At 30.1% G+C, this 19,446-nt stretch overlaps 1 protein-coding gene across 1 annotated transcript; it reads left to right on the forward strand.

The window, feature by feature from the left end:
- Positions 1 to 4,041: 4,041 nt before the first annotated feature.
- LOC108916005 (adenosine deaminase-like protein) lies at positions 4,042 to 10,676 on the forward strand. The gene is made up of 4 exons (XM_018722183.1): positions 4,042 to 4,187; positions 4,255 to 4,939; positions 10,256 to 10,356; positions 10,443 to 10,676. The coding sequence occupies exons 1-4, from the start codon at positions 4,137 to 4,139 to the stop codon at positions 10,641 to 10,643; spliced, it is 1,038 nt and encodes a 345-aa protein (XP_018577699.1). The 5' UTR covers positions 4,042 to 4,136; the 3' UTR covers positions 10,644 to 10,676.
- Positions 10,677 to 19,446: the final 8,770 nt, after the last annotated feature.

Genomic DNA, 19,446 nt, shown 5'->3' on the forward strand with positions numbered 1-19,446 from the left:
GCCATTAGTGTGAGAAAGTAAAATAACTCCCTTGTTATTCATAATACAGAAAAAAAATTAATTTAAAAGTTGTACAGAATCAAAAAACCTAAAGGACAAAATTAATTTGAAACACACAGGGAGATGAGTAAAAACGGGACACGCAAAAAATTACATTTTTTAAACAGAACACCCTGTATATTTTTGAACATATGGATTTCTGAGAAAATTCTATATATGGCAATATAAACAGTTTAATATTTTAGTGCGGGTTTGACAAGTTGTAGGGAATTCTTTAAATTTTGGAAAAAACATGACCTGGAAGAAGTTGTATTAACTTTCAACTACTAACACTTGGAGCAAGAATATTTGACAGAGTAGCCCAGTCGGTGGAAGTAGGTTCTGCACTAAAAGCACAAGTAATTAGTAATAGGTATGGTTAATTTTTTTTATAAGTTCTTCAAAGTATGGAGATTAACATAAGAAAAGGTTCACTGGTCTATCAATTCCCCAAAGCCTAAAAATTGTTTGAAAAACATTTTGATTTTCGATATTCTTTTAAATTTTGGCCTGGGATCAAGATAGAGAAAAATAAAAATAATATCTCGCAGAAGAAGTTTTTCCAACAAAAAAGATACTTTGCACTTTTTTCGTCCGGGTTATGGTTTGTCTGGAAAAAAATATTAAACCCATGAAGTCGTCTTCGGCGGGCAAACAAGCGTATAAATTCACTCTTCAAACGTAAGAATTGTAAAATTTCACTCAAATATTGAATACATTAATATGTAGAAATAAATATTCGATCTTAATTCAATGCACAAAAATAAATTAAAAAAAAAATTTCCAAATTTTTTTTTAGATTTTCGAATATACTCAAGGTAGTAAATAGTAAATACAAGGTAATATTTACATATTTTTATTACAAAATCATAGGAAAAAAATTAAATACAAACACTGAAATCGTTTTCACGTATATTGTATTTTCTACCTAAATACTGTCATACCTGTTGACTATTTACATTCCGCTCTTTGAATATTCGTCTTCATATTGTAACAGTATAAAATTTTGTATTAAACGACTAAAGCAGATTTACACCGGGAACCAGAAAAATTACTATTTTCTTAAAATACAGGGTGGGCCACCAGTAACGCCTCGGTTGCTAGGGACCAAACAGCAAATGTTACAGAAACCTGTTTAGGTGGGTATGTGTAGGTTGATTACGGCCACATTTAAAAAATATTTTGAAATATACAGGGTATCCAGGAAAAGCGTACCATATCAAAGTTATGTATTTTTAAAGGAACACCCTGTATTTTACTGCATTTTTGAAGGCACCATAAAAAATAGGTGAACTTTATTAAAGGTTCTGCATACCGAGGACTTACAGTTTGTGAGATATTTCAATTTTAGTGAAAATGCAGGCTTAGCGTAGAAATTTAATATTAACAATAAAAAAAATAGTTTTAAGGAAACAGCTTTGGAGAGTGTATTTTAGATCCTTGAAGTTATAAATTATTATATTTGTCGTCACTTATAGTTCATATAAGGTGTTCAAAAAACTGCTGAATACTTCTCTCAACTTTAAAAAGCAATAACTTGGTTATTTTAAATGGGACACCCAGTATATTTTTACTTTGGGAGTTAGGAAATTTAAAACTCTTTCAAACTGTATATAGGTTCTCTATACCTATCTCTAACGGTATTGGAGATATTTGTGCCGTTTCGTTTTTTATCAAATTTTTTTATAAGATGTATCCACGTGTCTTTATCGAGGTTTTTATTGAATTAGTTTGGGTTCTTCTTGATGACGTCTCTTTAAATATAAGGAGAAAAATGTGAATGCAATTAGATGGCGCACCTGCAAATTTTTCATATTCAGTGAGAAATTATATAAATCGAAAATTTAGTAATAAATGAATAGGTAGGAATGGTCCATGTCAGTGGCTACCTAGGTGTCCAAACCTCCCGTAATGGACTTCTTTGTTTCGGGCTATATAAATAAAAAATCTTGTACACAGTGAAGGATTAGAGATGCACTTCACAAATATAATAATTTATAACTTCAAGGATCTGAAATACACTCTCCAAAGCTGCTTCCTTAATGTAGAAAGTATGGTTTATTGAATTTTTTCCAGCCAAATCTTAGCTTCAAAAACTTCCCCTACAAGGTGGTATTTTTTATTTTTCTCTATCTTCATCCCAGTCGAAAATATTAAAGAATTTCGAAAATCAAAATATTTTGCAAAATTTTTTGGACATTGAGAAATCGAGAGACCAATGAACTTTTTCTTATATTAATCTGCATACTTTGAAGTACTTAAAAAAAAATCAGCCATATTGCTAGTTGCCTACTTGTTTCTGTGGCCTCCACCGACTGGACTACTGGGCAATGTATAGAAATGTAGCAGAACACTTTTTTGAGGGATTCATTTTTTTTGTAATACTTACAGTGTACTTGAGCTTTAACGTATTACATTCTGAATTGGTGGTTAGGTATTAATTAGCTGCATTTCAGAATTGGTTGTAATTTTTATAGCAATAATAGTAAGCTGATAGGTCTGTAATATTTTAATTCATCTCCGGGTTTCCGGTATTTTTTATTGTACACTAATTGTATATTTTTGTAATCAACTGTTAGACAACGAAACTAATAAAAAATAATGTAGTGAAAACATATTGCTTGATGCTTCCATAACAACGTGTTATTTTAAAGTCACCACATGCGGTGTAAAAATCAAGTGACTAAACAGATTATTTATTTAAATATCTTAGTATAAAAGGTATTACATCATTCTGTTCTATATAAAAGCCATAATGCCCTTGTTATCCACCTCAGTAATGTGGATAATTGTGTACTTTATTTTCTAAGTCCTCCATAGCAAGAACACAGGGCAAAAGAGTTAAAAGAACGCCCTTTATTTAAAAATGTTATATATTTGCTTTAACTGTTTTGCATAATACTTTGATATTATTATTATTATATTATTACTGTGGAAATACATAATGGATAAATAATGTAAATGCCAAAACAATGATAATACAATGTAACATTATAAAGTAAACAAGAAACCTAGTAACTAAAAAAAATATTGAATGCAGTTAGCACTTATCATTGAGGAGGATATCTTAGGTCAAAGTTCTTTTGTCCAAAATAGAATGATTTTTTATAATAAAATATTTTTCTAAACAGAAAAAGGAAAAAATATAAGAGGGGCAGAATGTTATGTGAATGGTCCTGTATATTTTAGCAACATAAAAGTGGCGTGAAACTTTTTTAGTAGGTATACATAAAGTTACACACAATTTTAGTTGAATCCAACAAATCTAATAGGTGATGGGTTTGTTTGGTGGTCATTAGTTGTCAAACAACTCAGATATAAGTAACTATCCAATACCATTATCAAACTGTAAGTAAAATAGATAAACAGAGGAAGTCTTGTACCATGGTCAACGGTCACCCGACAGTAATCCCCTTGAACACTTCGTCTGGAGTCATAAGCTGCTCTTCTCCAGTAGAGACAGGGGATCTAATACGATAAATTCAAAATGCTTCTGCATTTATCAATCTCATGAAAGTCATTATTGCATAGAAGTCAGTTACGTGCAAACTAAAGGGCTTTCAATTTAAACATCTACTTGAATTTTGTGCTTATTACTACATTCTTCTGTAGTTATTATTTGCTTTTAAAGTTCTGTTTGCATATAAGTAACACCGTAACTTTATATTTATACTTATATTTTTCAATTTTACTAAAATTTTGTGTAATCTCTATATGCGCTAAAAGGGTTTCACTTCAAAATTAATTCGACACCCCGTATTGAACTTTTTTGTTCAAAATCAGGTCCTCTGTCAACTGTTAAAGTTAGTAAGTTTACAAATGGAACACTCTGTATATAAGAGCTTCATATTATTATCTATCTAATAACCTTAATATTAATTAATAAAATAAAGGAGTTTTTATTTTCTTCAAATAAACTAAAAATGCACAAGGTCTGGCAACAACGCTTGTCGCTTACATGGTGCACGTTGCGCTGTGGATGACTGGATGCGGAACTAGTGCGGAAGCACGTTGCTTTGTTTTGATTGTCAAATGTTGTGTGCACTAACTCTAATTGCCCGAAAAATAACATTTGAAATATTGCTTGTCTTCCTGCAATGACCACGAAATCAACAATATATCAGTTTTGCAGAGCTCTACCAAAAATTGTAAGTAAAACAAGAACCACTAGTCAGAAATAAATACTATTTAATTTCTATCATTCTTTGGGGTTAGGAGCTGCACGCCCACTTAAATGGATCTCTAAGTATGAGCATTCTAACAGAACTAGGATGTATGGACACATCAATCGTAAGGTACATGAATCTAACAGATATTCTAAACAAAAAAGAAAGAGCCCTAGACGAATGTTTTAAATTATTCAAGGTAGCTCATGATGCTACGAATACTCCAGACAGTGTGTACATAGCCACAAAGAGAGTAATTGAAGAATTTGATCATGACAATGTGATGTATTTAGAATTGAGAACCACACCTAGGTCTGAGGAAAACATGAGCAAACAGGAATACATTGAATCAGTTATCAAGGCAATAAAAGAAAATGACAAAAATATTACCGTAAAACTGATATTATCGATAAACAGAAGCCATGATATGAAGAACTCCCAGGAATCATTAGAAGTTATTTTGAATATGAAAAAAATTTTTCCCGATATAATAAAAGGAATAGACTTAAGTGGCAATCCAAATGTTGGGAAATTTGAAGCTGCCATCTTTAAAACAGCTAAGGAAAATAGCTTATATACTACCATCCACTGTGCCGAGGTTAAAAATGATGAAGAAGTGAAAGATATTTTGAATTTTGGCCCTGATCGTCTCGGACATGCTACTTTTTTGCATCCACGTTATGATGGGTGTCAGGAAAATTGGCAACTGTATTGTGAGAAAAGAATCCCAATAGGTAAAACAATTTCATTATAATTTATGACAAAATTGTATTACATAGACCCCACTTTCCTTGTTTATGCTTAATTTTTTTATTATGTTCACTGCTGCACTGGCAGTGGTTTGTCCCACCCAATAAATATTTTGTTTGCCCATTGCCTAATAAGACATATCTATTTGTGTTGGACATATTATTTGTAAAAATCTGTGTGTTTAAAGTCTTACAATTAGGCTAGAAATGAGCAAAAGTCTACCTATACTCCGCGGTAGAAATTATAGAGAGTGACTCAGACATAATATAAAAACACTATTACCATAATGCGTATAAAATATAAAATGATTTTTATACGGTTCAATATTATTTATTTTTGTGCCGCTCGCTAAGCATATCGATAGAATCTATAATCGTCTATAGACTGAGTTACACTGAACGTTGATCTATATTCTATCTCTCTGTTGCACTTGGTAGGGAATAGGGAAATGCTTTTTTAGTGGGTGTAAACGGACTTGATTTACCCGTCCTGAGAAACGTCATAGCATAAGCGTAGACGAGGGGTCTAATTCCATGGCTATAATAAATTTATAAATTTAAAAATCACAATTGGGACGTTTTAAAATGCTGTAATAATTAAACCGTAAAAAATATTAGATGTTATGTTTTATTATATTTTTTCAATATTTTCTATATCTTGTTGCCTTTTACGCAGACACGCCAATGGATTTTCGTTCGCGGCACACTTCATCCCCCTTACTAGTCCAAAAGCTAGCGATGAGTCACTCTCTATAATTTCTACTGCGGAGTATAGGTACTTAGTTCTTTTTTGTTTAAGATTTTTCTGCCATTTTGGGTCAAAGTAAAATTGGTAAAAGAGGTCAACAAGGAAATATAATTTTCTTTAATTTAACACTAGCCAGTTGCTAAAATACGATTACATTAAATGACATTCACAGAAAGCTAATTGTAATCTTTTTGCGAGAGGTGTGCCACTCGGCAGTAAAACATACACCTACTTAAATTACTTAAAATTACTTAGCTATTTACCAATACTTTTTGTAATTTTTGGATATAATTTCGTAATTTCAGTAATTTTTGGACTTGTTCTGGTACTTTTTGTATTTTTAAATATAATTCGTAATTTTAGTAATTTTTGGACTTGTTCTGGTACTTTTTGGATTTTTAAATATAATTTCGTAATTTTAGTAATTTGTAGACTTTTTCACATACTTACAAGAATTCTTCTAATAATTTTTGTGATTCCGTTATAATTTTTAATAACCTATGAAATTTCATAACCTAATTAATTTCGAAAAAGGAAAACATGTGATTTATCAGTAACTAACTGCACTTATTTGCATACTTCATTAAAATGGTGAAATTAGATGGTTAATTTTAATTACTTTCAAAAAAGGAAAACATGTGTTTTACAAGTAACTGCACTTATTTGCTACTTCATTAAAAAGATAAAAATATTATATAGATCATTTTATTAATTGGGAGTAATTGTAAGAAAATTTATTTGAATTAGCTCAAATAATAACCTTATAATAAAGTAAAAAAACTACAAAAGCTAATAATAATTAATAAATATTTAGGTAAAACATTGTGTGTAATTCAACGCTGGTCCGGGTATTAGTAAAAAAGATAATTTTATATTGAAAAGAGAACACTTTTTTATTATATCTTAAATGTTCACTAAAAAACTACTAACAAGTATACTTAAAACATATATTTGTAAAATATAATTAAAAAATCATTGCTTTTTCAACTCTATAGCATTTTACTAAAACTATTTTTGTACAGTATTGCTATAAACATAAGTCGAATAGTGAATAAATAAAATAAATAATATTTTTTTTCCCTAGGATCGATTAGTGTACTTATTTTTTTTAAAGTTTGATGAGTTCATAGATATACAGTGTGTCCAAAATAAGGATGGGATACCATTAGGATCTAGGAAACGGTAAGAGATACGGGGTGTCTCAGATTAGAAAAAAAGTTGTTATTTTTTATACCTAACAATATGCTGTTTAGAAAGTTTTAAAATTCCGGGTAGTTCCGGAGATATCCGGAAAAACCCGAAATTTTGCAAAATTGTTTAATTTTTTCTGGCTTTATTTGAAAACGAATTTTAAAATAAATTACATATTTACAATGCCACTTTTTTCGCTCTATACAATGGCGTCAACATTTTTGCAATCCGACGTTTCGTCTTCGAGGGGCCATCACAGGGTAATTTTTTTAAATACGTCGCTGCTATTTTTATGACAAAATCTAAAGTCATTTTTAATTCTGAATTAGAGGATATTACTATTGTAATTGCTTAAAAAGTTTTTAGCTTGTTTTAGCTATAATTTAAAATTTTTCCTGAGTACGGCTCTGAACGTTTTCAAAATATCTATTGGATGAAGTCATAACATTATAAAAGTCGATACTATATCCATCAATTTTTTACTACTGTTAGTAATACTAATTAGAAATAATAAAATATTTCATAAATTCGTATTATTTTTTTATTAGGTACAACTTTTTAAATTATGGATTAAAAAAATGGTTTGGGTGTTTTGTGCTGTATTGATTTTAATTCTCTCCTCTCTCTCGGATTTCGCGTCAACAATAGACTTTGCAGTTAATACTTTGTATTCTGAAATCTCAAATCATCCAGAGATAATTGATCATTTGTGCATTTGTAATTCGACTTAGATGTTTATAGCAATACTGTACAAAAATAAAGTTTTGGGTCAAACAATGACACAGTTTTTTTTATTTTTTTTTCCGTAGAATTGAATGGTGTAATCAGTTTTTGAATGTTTTGTAATTTAAACAAATTATCAACAATTACTGAAAAATTCATTGCTGCAAGTCATTTTTTATTTTTTTGCACTTTTGAGCATGTTTTTGAACTGTGTTTACAAATTTTTTTATTTCCCCAAAAAGTATGTCAAAGCGAAAAAAATTATTACCGGCAGAACTCTACGATGATTTTTTAAGTAGAATTTTTCATTGAAAAAAATGTGTTTCAGGCCGAAAAAAATGAATATCTCAAAAACTTCTTCATTTTTTTATCTAAAAAAATTTGAGGTTATTTAAAACAGAGAAAGGTATACTTTCAACAAGTTTCGTCAAAATTAAATTATTTTTGCGGAAATGAAAATCAAAAAACGGAAAATCAGAACAAACCAGTTTTTCGCATTTTTCTTGTAAATTTTGCGGTTATGTTAAAAAGTGACCTCTACAAAAGTTGTAGATTTTTGCATGATCTACAACTTTTGTATTGGATACTTCTTTGTTTGACGTCAACTTTCGCCAGAAATCCCAATAATACAATTTTTCATTACTTCAACCTCTCAAATCAACCCTCCGCCACCCCTGCTCACGCATTTATTTTTTTAGGTTTATTATAAGCCCTTTTACCATTTCCACTTATAAAAGTCCAGGTAACAATTAGTTTTTTTCTCCAAGTGTAATTTCGTTGGACTATTATTTTAGCTAAAAATGAGAGTTTGTGTTGCCAGAATTATTCTAGTGAAGGTAAAAACAATAAAAATTTTTACTTGCTTATGGTCAAATTTAAACAAAAATATCAAATAAATAAGAACTCTATTCGTCCTATCGTTCTATTTTATTTTTATAGGAAATAATATTATTAGGTATTTAAATAACAAAATAGATGCCGTGCGCCACACGTGTGCTGTTTGAAAAACCAATCGGTACAATTGTGTTTGAGAAATACCGCGTCCCGCACACGTAAACTTTTTTTCACTATGAACAAACTAGACTGTTTTTTCAACAGTACCTAGGTAGGTAAATGTAGGCAAACAGAAAGTTAGTTATGTCCCTACGATGTTTTTAGGAAAACTGAATGAAATATTTTCAATCAGACCTTTTTATTTAAGTACTTTCAGTAATTTTAAAGAATAATTTTAAAAATCTTTGTACTCTATCGAGTACTTTTTGTACTTTTCGTAATTTAATACGTACTTTTTGTAATTTCATACATATTTTTTGTAATTTTTGTAATTTACTAAAGAATTTGATAATTTTTATATTTTAATAGATAATTTCTGTATTTTTAAAGTAATTTTAAATTATAATGTCTCAAACGTACACCAAAAAGTACTTGTGGCACACCCCTCGTCTTTTTGATTCTAGAAATATTAAGGGGTTTTCAATTTTAATGTTACGAAAAAAAATGGAATATCAGCATATTTAAAAAATTCACTATTCTTACACCATGTTATACAAGTTTGCTCTTTTTATTTGATTGAGTATATCTGCACTGAAATGCAGTTTTAAATAAATAATTCTTTGGACCAAATAGATTGGTTGATTTTATAAATTTATATTTTTGTACATCTGCTACTACTTCATACATTTTAAATGAAATGAGTGTGCTCTTAAGATACATGAAGAGATTTAGCATATTATTATATTAGAAGCAAGAGGAAATCTCCATAACGTCATTAGAAAAGTACATCTCTGGTATAAAATATCCACTTTCGTAGTTATTTGTTAATTTGCAAAAAAAAAATCATCCTTAGATCATCTCGCTATTTAAAATTTTATGGATTAAAGCAAGATCCAGATGAGACTACTTTTTGTAAGTAGCAGTAATAAAAACAAAGAATTATTGGTAAGAATTGCAAATAGAGTGGGCTTATCACAGTGAGGCCCCCAAAATTGCGGCACCCCAAGGTTCCCCCAAACTGTTATATGGCACTTACACTACTGCTTTCTGGATGAGCGTTTTCCTGGTAGGTTCTTAGTAGTATAGTATAGGAGGAAGAGATAAAAGGTAAAGCTGTTGAGTTATTTACCAAGTATGTAACTAAATTTAATCATTAGATCATTTAAAATAGCATTTTTCTGGATCTATTGGATAAATTATAAATTTTAATTAAACTTGAGATTCCAAGCTTCCCATTTGTTTGGATAGGAAAAATTGAGAGATATGTTCAAAATGCCAATGTGCGTGTCTATAGCGATTTATTAATGAATATAAAGTTTCTTTGTAGTTACAAAGGAATATTTCTGAAATCAAAAAGTAGTTAATCCACATTTGAAATTTGTATGAAAAAAATTGAGTGTTCTACTTTCAAATAAACTTATAATGACTGCCAATTCCGCAGTTGGCTGAAACAACCAATTTAATTATTCCAAATTGAAGCAGTGTATTTGCTAGTTGACATTACCAAATTACGTATTTAGTTTTTTATAGGTACCTGAATTGTTTAATTATTTTATTTCTATTACTGATATTTCCATTTTACCGACTGTGCATTTGCAATTATTGTCTATTGGCCCCGTCCAACACCAATCATTCTTTTATTTTAGAATGTTGTATGACATCCAATGTTATATGTGGAACTTCTGAAAGCTATAAAAAACATCACATACAGGAATGGATAAAGAATGGATTACCGTTCTGTATTAGCGTAAGTTGAAACTTTTATATTCAAGTTTTATAAAAATAATACAGCTAAAAACAAATTAAAATTGCTCTAATTACAATATTTTTTAGACCGATGATAAAGGTGTCTTTTGTACATCACTCTCCGAAGAATACGAATACGCTAACGAGTTCTTTGATTTATCAAAGGAAGATATGTGGAAAGTGTCATTAAATGCGGTAGATTACTCTTTTGCGTCCAATGCAGAAAAACTGCTTTATAAATCCAAACTGAACGAGTGGAAAAGAGATAATGAAAATTTGTTCTTATGATTTTTTGTCATAACAGAATAGATAAGTACTTTATTTATATACCTTTTTATAAACTTAAAATTAAAAAAATGTTTTTTATATTGTTTGTTCATTTTCCATTGCCATGTATGAATTTTAACCTGTTTCGCAAAAAAAATTGACATTTGATTATTTTTTTTGTAAAATATCCGTATGAAATTTACTATCTATTTCTATTAAGTACTGTTTCAAACAAAATTGTATGCAATGTAGTATTTTCAATGATCATCCTAAACAACTTCAATATCTGTTTTTCTCTGAATTAATTATCATGTTATGGAACAGTTTCAAATCACTTCTCCAAGAAATTAATACGCCACTAAAATAATTTTAATTAACTTATGTTGTACTTAAATAGCAAATTTAAACTCTGATTAAAGTATTACCTTCAAAAAATGTTCAATCAGTCAATATAACCCTTTATTTACTTTCAAACAAATTGTATACACATGAATATCAAATTCTTTTATATGGAAATAAACAATATTTTCAATTAATTTAATATCGGAAAGTGAGTCTTCTCCACGATATATGGAAAATATAATTTGGGGTACCATACAAAATTTTAATTAAAAAACTTATATATTTCCAAGTGTTCCCACTGTATTCCTTTATATTTCCTCTAATATTTTTGTATTCCCTTATTACTATTCCTTAGTAGGTACCCCTTGCTATTACATGCATAAATATATTTTTTAAATATATGGCTATGGATAATAAAATGTTGCCAACAATTTCACTTCAGTGTAAATATTAAATATGGCTTTGCTGTTCGAAAGCTTTTAAGCTCCTCCTAATTTCACTAATCTGCTGTATTTATAAATATTTGAATAGTCATAATGTTCTGCTATGGAATTATGATTTTAATACCTGTACATTTAATTCCCTTGTCATAATACTATAATAGTCAGAAGACAGTTATTTATGGCATGATTTTCATTTATTTAGTTGGGTATTTTTCCACCAGGGAAAAGAATTAAAACTTAATGAAGTAAACCCTTGGGCCAAAAGGATCAGTCGAGGGGTTATTATTTAGATTTACACTGGATAAAATAAGAATTTTCTTATGGTGCAGTATTTTTAAGTAACTATTGTAAAATCAGGTCGTTTACATAAAATTGTTCATCATTTACCGACATGGGCCACAGTTTCCTACCCTCTGATAGGGACTTAAGAAAAATATATCCAAAAATGTAATATATCCCAGAAGAATGGTACAAATTAGTAGAAACTTATTCCAAAAAATTAAAGTAGTATGAGTGTCCCAAATTATAATTTCTAATTTCGAAAATCATATTTTAAGAAAAGCCACATTTTAAGAAGTGTGCTTTACAAAAAGGAAACTTTCCAAATAAGCAAGTATCATATTTCTTCTTATAGTTCAAATCGTCCTGATCATATTTTATTTCTGAAGTTCACCAAATTACAGAATGATTATCCATTGTTTATTTAAAAACATTACTAATTATCCCGTCAGGCATTTTCAATGCCTTCCACATTTTTTAACAGAGACACAAATTTGATAAATAAAACTTTTAAGGTTCTATAAAAACATGTATCTTCAATAGAAATTGATAGGCAACAGGGGTTTTAAGTGATGCTGAAGAATGACACATTGCCACATTTCCATTTTGCTGCAAGTATAACCTAATATGTCTGTTGAAGTTATACTGCACTCACACAAACAGTTTTTGGTTATTGTGAAGGTCATCTGCTGCCTGAAATATTCTTAAGCGTAGTTCTTCTAAGGAGGCAACCGGAGTGGCATAAATAATACTTTTTATATGTCCCCACAAAAACAAATCCATAGGCATTAGGTCAAGTTAATGTGCAGGCTAGAAAACAGGGGCATCACGACCAATCCAGCGATTCGGGTAATTTAAATTTAACCATTCTCTAACGGCAAATCTACTATGTGCAGGCGCCCCATTGTGCATATACCACATCACCTGACGTGTAGCGAGGGGTACATCCTCAAGTAATGTTGGAAGATTTTCATTCAAAATTCTTAGATACTCAGCCGCTCCAAGCCTGTGTGGAAGAATAAAAGGACCTACTAGAGTATTTCCCACAATTCCCATCCAAATGTTTAAACTGAAATTATGTTGTCATCTTGAAACAAATATTTCATGAGTACTTTCTTCCGACCATGAATGAACATTATGAAGGTTTACCTGCACCTAGGAAAATTTGCTTCATCGATGAAAAGTATATTCATTAGGAAATTTAAGTAATGCCTGGAAATATTAATGTACCATTGACAAAGATCCACACGGTTAGGTAAATCAGGGTCATTCAATTCTTCCACAGGTTGATGGTGAAAAGAGTATAAAAGATTTTCATGAGCTACATTCCACACAAGACTGTGAGAAACTTGCAGTTGCCTGGACACCTGTCTTGTCCTTGTACCACAGTCTTCTTCTAGATGTTCCAGTATAGTTTCCTCAGCTTCGACAGTTCGGAAGTTGGGCTGAATTTTACACTTGGAGCATGTCGACATATTCGTCATTGGTATAAATATTATTTGCCATAATTATTCTGATAATAAATTGGTACTAATTATTGGTTGACAGAAAGTGTCAGTTTATTAATATGATAAATAACAATTTATTTGTTATGACATCCGCCTACTTTATTTTTACAAATTTTCGCAATTACCACTTTAGCGAACGATGACGCATCTAATTTTTTTAGTAGAAAACTATCGGTTTTATCGAAAAATTACAAGAGGTAAAAAAGTTGCGCAATAAATCAGTCTTCCCAATAAATATTTTTAAATAAATAATTTGCATCATATAAAAAATTTCTAATAAAATATTGCAATGTGGTTGACTGTTTAATTCCTTTATAAATTACGCCAATGATTGAACAAATATTGAAAAGTTGTCTCTTTATTAGTAGGATGCTCATGTCAAGTTTCCTGTCTCTAGCATTCCTCATGTTAAAGAAAAAAATTAAAATGTGAATTTCAATTCCCTCTTTTAAGAGGGTATATCGCCTCAGGTGTGCAACTTTCATATAAGGTATTTTTACTTCAATCCTGTTATTTTTGGCCCCACATTCACTGTTACCATTTTTGCTACTTCATTTAAAAACACCCTCTATATAAAATGTTATGTTTAATAACTAATAAAAAATTATACAAGTATTCCACTATCAGATGACACCAAACCGATGCGACTTAAAATTCAGTATATATTTATCAAAGTAGACTTTAAATTATTCTTTTGAAAATTGAGGACATCTTTGCAAAGTTGATTAACATGATATTGCCAGTGGTGTATCAAAGACAAAACTTTGTCAAGATAAACTATTAAGTATTTTTTTGTTTTTGTGATTTCCAAAAATTAGGAAATGTCAAGCTCTAAATTAAAGCAAATATTTAATTCTACTGTGCAATTTTAGGTCCTAACCCTAGAAAACTATTTTATTTGTCACCATTACTTCTTACATTTTATTACTTTTTAAATTCAAATAATAACTAGTAAACATAGCTGAAATTTATATACTTTCGATTGGGAAGATTTCATTGTCCACAGCTACTTACTTCCTCATTTCATAAATGTAAATAAATTAATGCACAAATCAACAAAAATAAAATAAGCGACCAAACCTCCTGTAATACAAGGCATTTCGACTGAATGCAACCAATTCATTACAGTTACAGTTTAGCCGGCACTGGAATTTACATTTGTTTAAAATTTTGCAGCACATGTCTTGGTGTACTTTGAAATCTGGATCTGCCATTGCATAACAGTTCGTATTACTAAATAAGTTAGATTTATTTTATCAAAATCTGATGTGTAGTCTTTCTAATCAGTTGTCAAACATTTAATCGCCAATTTGCAGTGACAGTTTTTCACTGAAATTGAAATTTTGAATGTGCGTTTTTAAAAATTAGCAGGTATATAATATATAAAAAGGTATGCTGCAAAAAGAGAAAAAAATATGTTTAGTACTAAATAAAAAAAATGTATTTGTAACAAATTTGTACAAACAGAATAAAGCATATTGCAATCTTAAAGCTGTTTAATTTTCCTAGAAAATTAATCGATGAAACCAAATAAACCTATTGTACAATCAAAGTAAGATAAACTAAAAAAATGACTAGAATGGAAAATCTTAAACCTAAAGTTAAACTACTATTTGTAAATTCAGGTATTATACAGAATTCGTTAAAATATTACATATACATAATTATTGTTTGTTATTTTGGTGTATACATATATAAATTTTAATAATAAAAAATGATATTTGTAAACAAAAATGATCTAAAAGTTTCTTGGAACAGAAAAACTGCACCCTGTTATGTTTTTGTGCAATATTTACTTTATAATCTATTTTCCAAGACATGTATTTGATAATGAAATGAAAATATCTGTCATATCACTCCTAAGCCTAAGTGCAGATATAAACTGGAAACGAGTCATTCTGAGGTGAGTCATAGTGAGACCGAATTATAAGATTTGTGTGCATGTTGAAAGCATCTTGTGATTCAGTTTTCTTCCACGCTTTAAATAAAAAATTATTATTAAAAAAAATTAAATTTCTGTATGTTTTGTGGCATTTTTTGTTACTGTTTTTACTTAGTTGGGTGTTTCTGCAACTAAAAAAAAAATTCCGTGGGCCATAAAGATCGATCACAGAGTTACTCTTATAACTCTAGTTTTTCGTAACAAGAAATATCTGAGAACAGAAAATAGATGATTCCCTATTACGCAATAATAAACACTATAGCATTATGACACAATTATTTCTAAAACTTTGACTTTTGAAAATGAAATTGACTTAGTCAAATGAACGTTTTTTTTTTTTGTTTTATTTTCTACCTTTTACATATGATATATAATATTTATTCTGCTAATAAGCACCACATCGTTGAGAATATTGGTATACACAGAGTGTATCACAGTTAATAGGGCAAAATAAAACAACTGCAAGTACATTATACTAGAAGCAAAAGAGTCTTAGTAAACATGGGTACAAGTCTTGTACGGTAGGTAAAATGGAACTTTAGAGTAACAAGGAGTATGCGAATATGCATTTCATGAAAGAATCAACGGTAATGCACAGGAAGTCGCACACTTATATCAAGAAGCATACTCTGCTCGAAGGCACCCTGAAAGTCATTTTCAAGTCTGTGGTAGCTGGTAACCACAAATTCTAAATTGTCTCCATTTGCAGACTAAGACTTCTTTGCTTCTATTGTCATGTATTTACACTCATTTCAATTTGTGCTGTTAATTACTGATACACCCTGTATGTTGAATAGTTGTTGGTTGAATATTCTCAACAGTGGTAACTAAGAATAAGTAGATGTAACTAAGAATAAGTAGATGGGATATCCTGATTATAGGAAAAATATTCAAGGCTGTACTATTTGTTTTATTGCCTTTCTTCATGTTATTAATATTCTTCGAAGAGGATATCAAACCGTTTACTATTCAATTCACGATTAAGTCACCCTATATAATATTAATCTCATATCAAAAGCGCAGTATTTTCATTTTAAAATGAATATAAGTAAGGAAATATAAGAGACACCAACAGAATTTTGCAAGTTATTCCCTGGACAAAAATAAGGAACAAAACTCGTTAAGAACATAGTGCATCTCAAATAGGTACTTGGATTTTAAACAGACTGTTATTTTTTAATTTAAGGATCAGGACAATCCATTGAAATTCAAAAAATAATCTACAGTTGGCATTTCTTTTATCTTTCAACTTTTTCATCTCGTAAATTTTTTGTATATTTAACTGTTCTCACTGTTCATATAGCATTCTTTGAAATGTGATTGAAAGCATAGTTAAATCTATATTTGTAGGTAGTTGACTAGCATTAAGTAAAACGGTAAGAAGATTTTGTCAAGCCTTGTGACCTAAGTTGCCAATGAATAATATCAGTGGCATGCTTCCAACATACACACATATATACAGGGTGTCCCATAAGCACATGATCAAATAGGTACTGCGACATTCTTTGAATCAGATGAATACGATCTGACCTAACTTCCATTAAGAAAAAATGTCTGGCTCCCCTGTTATTGATTGTCAAAGTTCTTGAAAAAAAATATGTTTTTTGTAATATCTGGAGAATGTTATTATGGATTTTAATGAAACATGCTGTGGATTTGTTCCTAAGTAAGACTCATGTTTTGATGAAGCAACCGCATCCATCCGCCTTGGGCAAGTGGTAAATTCTTGATTGTCTTGGTACAAGAATTACCAGAACTTTTTATTTTATCGATGGAATCACTTAATTTTTTTTTTATTGATGCATCAGTTTTTTTCGAGATTTTCGTGCTCTTGGTAAAATCTTGTAGCATTCAGTTTTTATGCAGAAAAATGTTTTCAATTTTAGATAATCATTATCACTACTACTCAAGTACAACAACTACTCACTACAATCACTACTATCGTAGTAAGCGATAATGTCATTTTATAATAAATACAGAAGAAAACCCACATGCAAGGTGTATTAACCACTTTCAGGTGGAATTTCAAATAAATGTTTGGGCCGGGATCGTCGGTGACATCCTTCTGGGTCCTTGTCATGCCGCGCCGCTTGAATGGCGAAAATTATCTCAATTTTTTAATAATACTTTTCCGGTTCTAATGGAAGATGTCCCTCTCGATCCTCTTGCTCATATGTGATTCATACGCAATGGTATTCCTCCACACTTTAGTGCAGATGTAACTGCACATTTAAATAATACTTTTTCACACAAGTGAATCGGAAGGAGAGATGTTCCTATCGAATCGCCCCCCAGGTCCCCCGACTTAACGGCATTAGATTTTTTTCTATGGGGAGCCTTAAAGAATAGTTTACACCACTCCTGTGGAGTTCCAGGAAAAATAATTACGTAGGATTCAAAACGAGACGGACGTAATAAGGAATGATCCAGAAATGTTGAGGGCTCAATTCAATTTCAGTTGAAGGATCCAAGAAAATGGCCGACATATTGAACATATTTTGTAATTCCATCTTCATCTACCGTATCTATGTAACTATCATCCAGTTTCAATAAAGAGAATTATGTATTTCCTACGTACATCTTTACAATTTTTTCGCGTTAACAAAAAATAAATCTAATGAAATAAAATTATATTCAGTACGTCGCGTCACAACAGATTTTAAAATTGTAACAATTTTACCTTCAATATTGATATTCTAGGTAAAAGAATTGGTATAATTATTAGAGAAAGCCGTTTCTTGTAAAAGGGCAGATTTACTGCGATACGTCTAAAATATTGTTGTCGCAACGAAACGGAAAACATTTTTTTGCGTAAAAACATGAATGCTATAAAATTTTACCAAGAGCATGAAAATCATGAAAAAGGTCTAATGCATCAATAAAAAATAAATGAATTGATTCCAGCGACCAAATAAAAATTTCTGGTAATTCTTGTACCAAGACACTCAATAATTTACCACTTGCCCAAGGCGGATGGATGAGGCTGCTTCATCAAAACATGAGTCTTACGTAGGAACAAGTCCACAGCAAGTTTCATTAGGAGCCAGACATTTTTTATTAATGGAAGTTAAATCAGATCGTCTTCTTTTGAGCCAAAGAATGTCGCCGTAGTACCTTTTTGCTCATGTGCTTATGGGACACCCTATATATTATAGTTTTCAATTTTTCCTTGTATCGCTCTCTTCACTTTGTCTGTGCATATAGGCTAATAGTATAAGTTTGGTTTCTCTAATAAATGCAACAAATGAAAAAAACGTTGCTTATTATTGAGAAAATCAACTAAACACTAACTAGTTTAGCCATTATTATCGAGCAATGTGCAGATTTCAGTTTCATAAATCACAAACTACTTTCAGATTTGTTAGTCATCTTCAGTCAGAAGAATTTAATTTTAAACCGAAAATTGTATTCACTGTTGGTCATTTGGAGGGATTCGCAGCAGTAACAAATATTGTTTATTTTGTTTTTACCTCAAACATATTTGATATTTACGGTTATTTTTTATTATTGTGCAAATTTCATTTGTGATTCATTTTCAAATACACGATCATGGAATTACATGAAATAGGCTCTAACAGATAAATACACACGGTCACAGGTACTAAGCAGTACTGAACAAATGAGTCAAAAGCACCTCCCAAAGCCTCATCCTGGCACAAGGTAACAAAAAATAAATAAAATCTAAAATATCAACAATCAACATATAAAAATACCTCCTATTATAAATGCAATGATTGGTATTGCCGCCTAACAGTTAACACCACTCTGGTACAGCAAATACTTATTATTATTTACACAATTATTTGTTTAGTAACTGGTTACGAGTTGTTAAACTGTATATTTAGTAACTTACTGCATTAAAAACTTTCAAGCTTTGCTCTGAATTAAATTGGTTTTAAAAATGCACCAAAAAAAAATATATATTGTTTCTATAAATGTGCGTTCCAAAATTATTAAAGTTTTCAATACCAAGTATGTTGAAAAAAAATTTATTCTCAGGAGTATTTTCAAACATTTTTCCCTTTGCATATCAGATACTTTCCCAGGAATTATTGAATTATTAACTCAAATAACTAGAGTAGTTTAGATTTTAAAAATAGATTTAATTTTAATGGCATTGTATTGATCGCGGTCATTGAAGCACTGAATTGTGTTAAAGAGGATAAATGCTGAAACTAAGAGATTTTTTAGATAAAAACTCTAAAAAGGAATGTCTCATTCAAAATGCAACTCTGTCTCGTCAAAATACAACAGATTTTATAAAAAATAAAAATTGTTAATGAAGAAAACTTTTACTGTAAAAAACCTCA

Source organism: Anoplophora glabripennis, unplaced genomic scaffold, assembly GCF_000390285.2.
Source record: "Anoplophora glabripennis isolate ALB-LARVAE unplaced genomic scaffold, Agla_2.0 scaffold1149, whole genome shotgun sequence".
NCBI lineage: Eukaryota > Metazoa > Arthropoda > Insecta > Coleoptera > Cerambycidae > Anoplophora > Anoplophora glabripennis.

Coding starts and splice junctions, on each gene's coding strand:
- LOC108916005 (XM_018722183.1), top strand. CDS start 4,137: ATGACCACGAAATCAACAATATATCAGTTTTGCAGAGCTCTACCAAAA. Junction 4,188..4,254: donor GCAGAGCTCTACCAAAAATT/GTAAGTAAAACA, acceptor CTTTGGGGTTAG/GAGCTGCACGCCCACTTAAA. Junction 4,940..10,255: donor TGAGAAAAGAATCCCAATAG/GTAAAACAATTT, acceptor CTTTTATTTTAG/AATGTTGTATGACATCCAAT.